The 11,438-nt window shown below is 46.6% G+C and overlaps 2 protein-coding genes across 2 annotated transcripts; both read right to left on the bottom strand.

Moving 5' to 3' along the window:
* Positions 1-1,057: 1,057 nt before the first annotated feature.
* On the bottom strand, positions 1,058-4,206 carry LAESUDRAFT_735610 (uncharacterized protein; the record flags this gene model as incomplete). The annotated part of the gene is made up of 14 exons (XM_040910606.1): positions 1,058-1,255; positions 1,308-1,475; positions 1,533-1,651; positions 1,775-2,159; positions 2,234-2,488; positions 2,567-2,616; positions 2,644-2,673; positions 2,883-3,102; positions 3,153-3,201; positions 3,235-3,266; positions 3,312-3,359; positions 3,440-3,687; positions 3,743-3,831; positions 4,052-4,206. 14 exons carry the CDS (start codon positions 4,204-4,206, stop codon positions 1,058-1,060), a joined length of 2,046 nt encoding a protein of 681 aa, XP_040766616.1.
* A 39-nt stretch (positions 4,207-4,245) lies between these two features.
* Positions 4,246-4,443, bottom strand: LAESUDRAFT_647985 (uncharacterized protein; the record flags this gene model as incomplete). Its single annotated transcript, XM_040904083.1, has 1 exon — positions 4,246-4,443. One exon carries the CDS (start codon positions 4,441-4,443, stop codon positions 4,246-4,248), a length of 198 nt encoding a protein of 65 aa, XP_040766615.1.
* Between the last annotated feature and the right edge of the window lie 6,995 nt (positions 4,444-11,438).

Raw genomic sequence — 11,438 nt, 5'->3', positions numbered from 1 at the left:
CACCGGAGATGTAGCCATTACAGGCAATACCATTCCCATGGTCTTACTAAGTAGTTCGGAGATTCGGCATACATGACACACGTAGTCTGACAGGTAGTGGTAACCAATCAGACAATGTCCATTAGCTAGCGGTTCTGGGGTATCAGGGTACCAAGGGTCCCTCCGCTCATGTATATAAGCCAGAGCTCTGAGACGCATAAGTCCCCCAGACTTATTCTCATCTCTGCTACGCCTATCCATATAGTGTCACCAGTGACCACTTGCAAGTCGCTGCTTTACCATTGATCATCTTTGTGTCCATCCTTACTTCGACAATAGTCAGTAAGTGTTTGATTATAAGGTCATAGGCTTAGTCGGCGCTCTGCGTCCTAAGTTTGTGATACTTTCATAGAGGTATGCACTCTTGACATCGATTTGGTGAGCATGCCAGCCATTCCGAGCTGCTACTGACAGTATAGTGCAAATGGAAGTGAGCTTACAAACAGCACTGTAGGTGTCATCGCAGTAGTACACCGCCAATCCCAGTCCATGAGGCTACCAGCCACCCGGACTGATGAGAGCCATGTGGCTGATACAGCTGGGAGCCATGCGGACCACACATGGACCCCATCTGAATCCCTCCACATGGGGTCATCCTGGTGGTCATGTCATCATCATCTCATCCCCTCCTGGCACACTCCCAGCTGCCGAGCCCTTATCCAGATCTGGCTTCATATGGTGGCCCTTCTGCTCTGCCAGTTCCCTCATGTACATAAAGTATAGTAATAGATAGCATTATAATCTAAATCATAATATTTGGCTCATACACTGTGGATGACTCTGAATCATCAATGCTTTGTGCAATGTTTGCAGGGACTGCATCACTCTCGTCTGCTTCTCCAACAACAGCTGACTTCAATACAACCTTCCCAGCAGCCCTTCTCTGTGAACATTCCTTGCGGGCATCCTCCTCCTTCTTCTGCCGCTCGGCCTGCATTTTATGTAGGGATCCTGCCATCTCATCATGCTTCGTGCATCGGGTTTCTTTGTCGAGATAAGGCACAGGTGCAGTGAGATGTCACAGAAGGTATCGCCGAATGAGGGCAGCATTATGAAGTGCATGGAGATTGATGATATAGGAATCTGTGTCGCGATGTTGCCAGATTGTGTCGTGAATGTCCATCACTGTGCGCTCTTGCATCTGTTGATGGTGTCCTGTCGCACCGCATTTTGCATCATAGCAGTTGTGTTGGACATTGACCACACAGCATATTGACTGTAACAGTTGTGTTATAACATGACTGTCCATAAAGGCATGAGGCATGTACCATAGGATCTATCACTATGAGACTATCCAGCTTTAACTCTGACATGTTATAATATGGATGACGGCTATTGAGGACAATAAAGGCTTCCATGATGATGCAGTTGCATGCATCCAGCCCTGGCATTGTAGCTTGCAAGATTTCGATGATATGCCCCATCAAGACGGTATCCTGTCAGTGTCACAATAAGTCAGCATCTGGATTAAACCCATTCAATATGCCACTTACATCATGATTGTGAGCAGCAAATGCCCATGAGCCAATGTGACAGTTGTCATTATTCTGGGCTACCACAGACAGGCCGCAGATCCATGTAGAGTGAGATGCGAAAGAGCTTCGCAGGGACTCTTTAGCCAGGCAAATCGCTGCCCAGGCAACGTTCACGTGATCTTTCTTCTGACAGTGAATGGAACCTAAGACAGATGGCAGACGGAAGTTAGCATGTGAAGAAGAAACGATTGACCTCATACCTGGTTGACCTATGTATTCTTGCATAAATCCGAGCCAACATTGGATATGCTTGTCGCTGAAGTACTCTCGGACGCATTCTCCAGCCTGCATGAAGCGATGCTGGGATGGATCCTTCCACCAGCCACTGCTGATGATGTGCTTGAAGCGGTCCATCTCAGCGCAAGCCCACACAATATCACGACTGAGTGCCTGGTGATTGGACAAAATGCTGCACATGCGGAAGATGGCATTGTAGCATTCAAAAATTTCGGTCGAATATAAGATAGGTGGGCCATGTCGGTGCACGTCTTCAACCAGGTGTGCGAGAATGTGCAGCTTTGGCTTGACGAAGATACGCCGTGAGTCGATTGAGGCCCAGATATCGAGAACGTTGTCGATTAATGTCTGTAAGTCATTATGTATCAATATGAAACCTCAGTTAGCGAATGTCGATGAAAGAATAGATTCGAATCACTCACGAGATAAGCATCCATATCCTCAATCTCATGATACCACAGTAGAGCACCAAGCTCTCTAGTCACTCGCCAAATGTCCAGAATGAGTGGAGGACACAGATTTTCATGTAAGTAAAAAAATCTGAGCTGTTGCAATGCTTTGAAGTGCTTTCCTATCAGATTATTCCTATATTGAACCATGTAAGTGGCACGAAGTGGAAGAATGTTCAGTCCATCCACTGAAGACGCTTGCAAGCAGACTGCGAAAAGATCACATTGCTTTTGCGACCAAGCCGATGTCGTGAGGTATCAGACATATTTGTCTTAGCCGAGAAGGTACGTATGTAGCAGCTCTACTGGCATGTCTTGATGCACATCAACAGTTGTGGTAGAACAGCTCAGGCAGACTGATACAGATTGAGAAACTGACGCACTGTCGAGCTCTAACAGGGAACTATAGTGATCTCCAGGGCGTAGACGACTCCACAATCTGCATTGACCATGCTCAAGTCAACGATAGCATGTGCAACATGCAACGAGATAAGCACACCTGATTTTTGTGGTATCAATTGATACAAGTGTGCTGGTTGCGTCTTGACCCACTCGATCAGCTCGTCTTGAATCTCCTTCTTGATCATCTTAACGACAACAGTCTTGGCTGATCTGCGTTTACTGCTAATGCATCTGTCTCTGGTTGCAGCATTGTGGATCTGAATCTGCTGTTGATCACGAGCACTTGTGATGAGAGTCTGGATCCAATGCTCGGCAACCTTGTCCTTGACACCCGATGCAGTCTGTCTTGTTGCAACTGCAGATGCCATGCCAAGTGCCACCAGGTGAAGTTGCTGAAGCACTTCCTTTTTGGTATGTTCTACTTTGCGCAGAGGGCCAGGCTAATTTCATGTGAGTGTCCAGGTGACTTGATCACGCATGATGCTCTCACCGAGAAGTGTTCATGGTATTTCTGATCTGATTCTTGCTCCAGTTCTGTCCTGCCAAGCGTGCACTTGCGGCATCAGTGGTACCCTTTCAGGCCAACATGTGAGCAAATTTCTGACTGTTGAGGATTGTCAGCACGGAACAAGTTTAGCAAAATTCAAACCAGCACTTCTTCTTTGATTTCATAGTCGTAAGCTTCATGCCATATATTCTCTCTCCTGCGCAGCATCTCAGTCTCTTCAGAGAATGATGCAATTGATAACTGACTCATGCAATGCTATTGATCATCACATCGAATTGTTCACCGGCACATGCATGCTGTGACATGGACAGGAAGTGTACAAAGTACTCCTGTGATAGCTTCATGTGTGGCAGATTTGCATATACCAGATACACATTGGTATGGTCATTATATTGTTTGCTGCGATTTCCTGAGACATCATCTCCCCAAGGCTTTATAAAGCTCGTATACATGCATCGTCCTTTGGCGATCTCACGTAGTGGGTTGAGGCCAATGTAAATACCTTGTGGAAGCGGTCCTGATCACGCGTTGACTTCATTTCAATCACATGCATTGATGGTACGTCTACTCACCAGATAGATCACAGACTACACTCATTGCACTGAGGTCATAGTAGTTGGACTTGAGCTCACCAGTGTGAACCTCTATCAATGGTCCATCACTGATGGTGAAGCTGTTGGTCTAAGTACTTGTTACGTTCTGCAATAGGGTTCTGATCATGTGAATAGGAACTCACCGATGGATCATGCAGAACATTATATGCCTCACACAGCACCTCACCATGGGACTCTCGATGGTATCAAGTGTTAGGCACGACATATCATCCATCATGCAATGCTGCTAGCTCACCAAGATAATAATGTTTGCAGCTGTCAGCTCACATAGGGGCTTGTAGCTCTGGCACTGTCTCGTATACCCACTTTTTTGAGTGATATGGTTCACTGACTCGAGTACTGCAGATAGAATACAATTCAATATGTGGTCGAGTATGAGGATTGACGTAGTCCTTGATTTCTTTCAGTTTCTCCATCTGCATAATAACCCTGACACGCACCTGTGCTATAAGGTCTGCCAGTCAGTTCTGATAGAAGACATGGCTAAATGAGGTACGCTTTGCATCTGTGTTAATGCCACAAATCTTCACAATCTCATCTTGCTTCTTGCGAAATGCCTTAAGGGAAGGCACACCATGAACTCCCAGTTCATGAAAAATGAAAAGGATGAAGCGCAGATGGTCACTTGATAGGCACAGGTGTGGCATGTTGTCGAGCATGTCCATCAAGAACACCTTAATGGACAGACATGTGAGTTTACCACATTTGGTACAATGAACGTTGGCATCTCACCGCTTTGGAGCCTGTCACAGTTTTTACCTGACAAGTAATTATAGGAACAAATGCTATTAGAAGCATATCATTTTTTATCATTTCGTGTCGAACAAGAGTCACGTGACCTAATGAGAGATAAGATAACAAGGCATCTAGTCACATGACCTCAGACCCCTCTCAGCATTGTCACGTGACACTGAGCCCCTCGGCATTGCATCATATGATGCCATAGCCATAATGCAATATTGCATGCTCAAAGGAAGCTCCGTCTCTGTGGGTTATTATTAGGCAGCCAATCAGGATAATTGGGATATGTCGTACGATTGTAGCACTGACCAGTAGAATAGCATGTGACTCACTTAGATAGTACTGTACAGTAGCACAACGAACATGTATATAAGGACCAGGTCTGACGAGGAGAGACTCCAGTCTTATTCTCCTTCGTTCACCACTACCATCACAGAGGGGTCTTACCAGACACTCTCAGTGTGTTTGTCACGGCACACCGATGACAAAGATAGACAACCAAATATAGAGTCCCCTTGAGGGCCTCCTGGCTAATAGCCAACAGCGACGAGCTGTGGCGATACGACGTGCCCACTGACGAGGCCTAGTAGCTGGTCGCAAAGCAAGACTTACTGGCGAGGCTAGAGGCACTATCACACAAGTGAGAATGTAATAGGATGTATAGCACACTGAGAGTGTCTGGTAAGACCCCTCTGTGATGGTAGTGGTGGACGAAGGAGAATAAGACTGAGGTCTTCTCCTCGTCTCGCTGGTCCTTATATACATGATTGTCTGGCTACTGTACAGTACTACATAAGCGAGTCACACGCTATTCTACTGGATGGTGCTACAATCGTACGATGTGTCCCAATTATCCTGATTGGCTGCCTAATAATAACCCACGGAGACGGAGCTCCTCTTGAGCACGCAATATGGCGTCATGGCGATTGCGACATATGACGCCATGCCGAGGAGTTCGGTGTCACGTGACAATGCCGAGAGAGATCCGAGGTCATGTGACTGGATGCCTCGTTATCTTATCTCATTAGGTCACGTGACTTCTAGTGCGACGAGAAATGACGAAAAATGATATGCTTCTTAATAGCATTTGTTCCTTTAATCACTTGTCAGGTAAAACTGTGACAGTGTTATACATCTGTTTTCATCCTCACTGTTGTGATAGCACCTTTTGCCTCACCAGTAAGTCTTACTCTGCGACTAGCGACTAGGTCTCATCAGTGGGCACGTCGAACCACCACAGCTCGTCGCTGTAGGTTTTACCCAGGAGACCCTCAAGGGGACTCTTTATTTTGGTGGTCTATCTTTGTCATCAGTGTGCCATGACATTAGAATAAGACTGACCTTTTATGCCCCTACCAAGTGTCTAACACTGATAGCTGCACATTTTCGCCCAGAGACACATCTGTCCAGGGCAGGGCTTTTTCCACACCACTTCCTTCCTACCATTCCACTTCGCCTCTACCACCTATGCCACTTCCTTCCTTCAAAAGGAACAGCGCTGCACTGACCGGTAAAGCACCTCAAGTGCACAATGGTATCGTACCGCCCAACGGACGATATCACCCTTACCATCCCGACCCCAGACGCACTCGTCGTTTGACGGCAAGCAACCTACTCTGAGCCAAACCCAACGACTATGGCTCTGACCTACAGAAGCTACACACTAAGGTCAGCTCGTGGGCCAAAGCAGTTCCAGAAGATGCATCTGACCCATCTGTCCCTATCTACAAACCCCATTGGTGGGCCAACGATGATGCTACCGCTGTTCTCGCATTTGCACTCTCAAAGAGTTACCATCCATGTGAGATACATGAGAATCTCAAAGGCACCCTTCCTGAGAACATCGCACTGACTGTACATGCTACCATCCAGCAGTACAAAGTCCTGCAGCAGCCCCACATCGCTGTCAAGTTCACGGAAGCACAAATCCAGTGTCGCGATCGCATTCTGTGACACTTGGGAGCACTAAACGAGAGGATTGGGCGAGGCGATGACTTCACATTCGTCGATGGATGCATCGCTATCAAGCTTTGCGTGGGACTAGGAAAGATCTCATTCAGGGATATCAACAAGGAGCAGGAGCGCATAGGATGAGACATTGTAAGGTTCAAGAAGGAGTCGTGCTACTGGCCTTATTAGGACCAGTAATATTTTGTACTACCACATCAGCAGTTTCATGCCAAGATACACATTCAGCTTTATATACACAAACTACATTGTGGACCATTACCACCTGGCGCAGGGACAACTCACAGTCATCTGCACCACATATTTCATCTATCAACCTCTCATCACCAACTGGCAACAAGTACTCTACCACTACATGGTACAAGTACATGCCTACACAACTTACTCAGCACCATTCTGTCTCATTCCTGATTTTGAGGAAGAACGAGAATACTGACACTACCAAGCAGAAGCTTTACGAGAGGAACTAGCAGAAGAAGGACTTATCGAGGAAGATCCCGAGATCCCCTTCTAAACATCACAAGGCTGAGACCAAGAATCGATCGACTCACACATTGTCTGTCACATCATTCCCCCTATCCTCTACATCGATCTCAATGTCTCAATACAACCTTGGCAGTGTTGCGTTTTCAGGAAAACACATCGTGAGTGAGCCTACCGACCCCTGGAGAAGTCAGGCCACTTCCACATCATCCGAAGCAGGGCCAGCTGCCCCTGCAGAGGAACCACACACTAGCAGCACACCCAAGGCATTGGGAGTAGTCAGAAACCCGTCACCCACTACTCTGTCAGAATTCTCCACACCTCAGACTTGGGAATGGCAGGGAATCTCTTACAATACAATCGAGGAAGCTGCTAATGCCACCGCACCCGCCACCATTTCAAATGACGTTAAAGAATGGGTAATGAATGTGGTGCGAGCGTTCATCATGAGAGACGTTGTAAGCTCCTATGAAGCACTACGTTAGATGATGGATGAACGTCACGAGCGCACGGTGGTCTCGTTAGAAGAAGAGATACTGGCTCGAATTCATGTCGAGATCATGGCAGTAGAAACACGAGACCAGTTAAAAATTGCAAGAGCTCAGATCGACACCCTCTCCACCGATGTAGAAAGGCTCATCAAGGTGAACAATAGTCTGACGCTTGAAGCCCAAGCAATCCGCAAGGACTTCGAAGACTACAAGGACGAAGTAAAGGGCCAGATGGACACCCTTTACGGCAACATGGTCGCCCTGAAGGAGGCACAGGAAAAGACCACGACCTATATCGTTGGGCTGGAAACCCAGCTCAACACTGCCATAATCAATGCACCTTCCACAGGTATCCAACAACCGGCTGGCCAATCCAGTCAATTGCCCCGTCGAATCAAGCTCCCAGACCCTCCCAAATACTCGGGGAGAAAGTTGTCAGAAAACTTCGAGACCTGGTTCACAACTCTGCTTATTTGGCTCGATTACAATCATTTTACTGACGACAAGGACAAAATGCGGCAGGCCAATGCACATCTGGAAGGAGGAGCAGCTCTGTACATGAAAGAGTATGCAATCAAGCTCACCTCTGGACAAGACGTTGGCATATGGACAGGATATACCAGAAAACTGGAAATGGCATACAAGATGCTTGGTCCCAAGCACACAGCACAGGCAATGCTAGATGCGCACTGCGCAACCAGCCACAAAACGATGATTGCCTTCGCAGACAATTTCAGGGCCTACACCTCCGAATCAGGATACTCTGACGAAGATCTGATCGTCAAAATTAGGGAACAATGGTCGACCCACATCCAGACGATCATGTCAGTAACAGAGACTCTAGACCCCTCGAAAATTCCAACCACTTGGATGGATTATCTCGAATTCTGCTTGGAGATTGAAATCAAACATCTCCAGCAGATCTCGGGTAACAAGTCTACTAGACAAACCACGATGACAAAGATGACCACCCCCAAGGACCCTAATGCCATGGACACAAGTGCAAGAATCGCACACGAACTTTCCCCTGAACAGGACAGGTGGCTGGCAAACAAACTATGTTTGTTTTGCAGAAAGCACACCTATGAGCGAGGGAAAAGGTGTCCCTCTCCCAAACCTGAGTATAAAGGAAAGTGGTTTTGAATGCGAACCAATGCCCCTCAGGGTAAAGGGAAGGGAAAAGCGCAGAAGGTGCGACAAGTCGAAGAAGAAGGTAGCTCGGATACATCACCTCAAATTGCGGCATTGGAGCAAGCAATTGCTGCACTTCGTGGGATGAGCACCACCTCGACTACTCCACCATCCAGCAAAGGCAAGGACAAGGCGAAGGGCACAGACATGGCATCAACGGCATTGGCATCTATGGTCAAGGACACCAATGTGAGAATCGTCGAGATAGATGAGTTCTCAGAGGATTTTCAGTACGAAGTGTAGACAAGTCTGGTACTACACTTCAGGATGATTGTATTAGTACCATGAGAACAAATGTACCTAGCGACCATCTATATATCGCATCCGCAGGTTTTTCTAAACATTCGATCGAATTGCTGATAAAATTTGTATCACGGGAAGTCCAGACAACGGCACTATTGGATTCTGGAGCATTCTCCTGTTACATTGATCAGAGATTTGCTCAAAAGCACAGGTTTAAGATGATACCTCTAAACCACGAAATAAGAATCCTCAATGCAGACGCCAGTCCCAACAAGGGCAGTGCAATTACTCGTCGTGTAGTCACAAGCATCTTAATTGGGGGGCACTGATCAACTGAGAGTTTGCTTGTCACAAACCTCGGGCGCATGTCAATGATCCTTGGCATGAAAATCCTACAAGAACATAATCCCTGAGTTGACTGGGAACATAGAGAGGTCACGTTCTCAAGATGCAGACACACGAAGAAGCAACGAGTCAGAGTAAGTGAAGAAGAAGTCAACCTTCTATCGCAACCTCGACTTGAAGATGAAGCAATTCTTCCCGACGTACCCACGGATGATGGGTGGGATCAGGAAGACAACTTCATCAATGGGATAGACTTGCAAGATCAGAATCTTCACAACATGGTGCACGACATCCTAGGCATAAGCAAGAAGGTAAAAAAGCATTTGGTAGAACAGCCAGCAGAAGAAACACAGGACAAAGAATATTGGTCCAAGTTCGTCCCTCCAGAATTTCATCAATTCGGAGATGTGTTCTCAAAGAAGAGCTCAGAAAGAATGCCGACGTGTAAGCCCTATGATCACGCAATTGATCTCGTCCCAGACGCGGCATTTCAAGGCTACATACAACCATCCAAATCCCCGTACGCCACTCCGGTGTTTTTCATCAAGAAGAAGGATGGCTCTCTTAGACTAGTTCAAGACTACAGGGCATTAAACAGCATCACCAAGAAGAACAAATTCCCACTCCCCTGAATCAACGATCTCATTGACAGACTCTCAAGGGCTAGTATATTCACTACACTAGATCTGAGATGGGGGTACAACAATGTACGCCTTCGCAAGGGAGATGAGGAAAAAGCAGCGTTCATTACCCATAGAGGATTATTTGAACCCACTGTAATGACTTCGGATTCTGCAACACCCCTAGCACTTTCCAGGCCATGATGAACGATGTCTTAGGCGATCTCATTTGCACTGGAAAGGTGGCAGTCTACATAGATGACATCATCATCTTTACGGATAACCAGGAAGAACACAACTGTCTAACCAAAGAAGTCCTACAACGACTCAGAGATAACGACCTATTCGTGAAACCAGAAAAGTGTCACTTTGCAACCACTTTTGTCAACTTTCTCAAACTCATAATCTCAAAAGGGTCGATACAGATGGACTCAGAGAAGGTCGACAGTGTGCTCAAATGGCCAGTGCCCATCAAGGTAAAGCAAGTACAAGCATTCCTTGGTCTGGCAAACTTTTATCGACGATTCATCAAGGATTTCGGATCGATGACCTGACCCTTGACTCTATTGACCTGTAAGGACGCAACATGGAAATGGGAAGAACCTCAACAAAAGGCATTCGAGGCCCTCAAGACTGCATTCACTTCCACCCCAATTCTAGCACTCTCCAATGCAATTCGTCCCTTTAGATTAGAGACAGATGCCTCGGACTTTGCCACAGGCGTGGTCCTTGAACAGTTGGGAGAAGATGAACTCTGGCATCCTGTCGCTTATTACTCCAAGTCACTCAATGAACACGAGCGAAACTATGAGATTTACGATAAGGAAATGCTAGCTATCATTTGGGCATTAGAAGAATACTGGCAATACTTTGAAGGACACCCTCATCCGGTTGAGATATGGTCGGATCACCTCAATCTTACCTATTTGAGTCAAGCTCAAACATTGACCAGATGCCAAGCTTGCTGGTCACTTTACCTTACAAGATTTAACTTCATTCTCTGTCACTGCCCTGGAAAGACGATGATGTGTGCCGATCCTCTGTCCAGGAGGCCAGATTATGAGAAGGGGGTGAGCAATGACAATTCAGAGCAAACTTTGCTTCGACCCAAATATTTTGCCATCCATGCGATCTCAGTCACTCATTCCTCCGAAGTTGACGATGCAAGACTTCTAGAAAGAGTGAAATTGGCACTACAAGATGACGAAATGACCAAAGATTACCAGCACCTACTAAAAACTGGCAAGCGAGAGTTCAGAAAAGACCTATAAGAGTGAAACTTCGAGCACGGATTGCTGCTCAGAAGAGGAAAGGTCTATGTCCCAAAAGACTCTATGCTGCGGAACGAGCTGATCAAGCTGCACCATGATATCTCCACAGCCAGACATCCTGGACAATGGAAGACGCAAGAGCTGATCAGCAGGAATTACTAGTGGCCAGGGCTCACCATTGATGTAAAGAAGTACGTCTGTCACAATATTAAGTGGCACCTTTCTTTTTGCACCATTAAAAGTCCTCATTTGAGTGGTTATTCGGATGCCAACCTTCATATTGGTCTCGCAACGTAGATAC

Source organism: Laetiporus sulphureus (assembly GCF_001632365.1).
Source record: "Laetiporus sulphureus 93-53 unplaced genomic scaffold LAESUscaffold_9, whole genome shotgun sequence".
Taxonomy (NCBI): domain Eukaryota; kingdom Fungi; phylum Basidiomycota; class Agaricomycetes; order Polyporales; family Laetiporaceae; genus Laetiporus; species Laetiporus sulphureus.
This window is presented reverse-complemented; position numbering and strand designations above follow the sequence as displayed.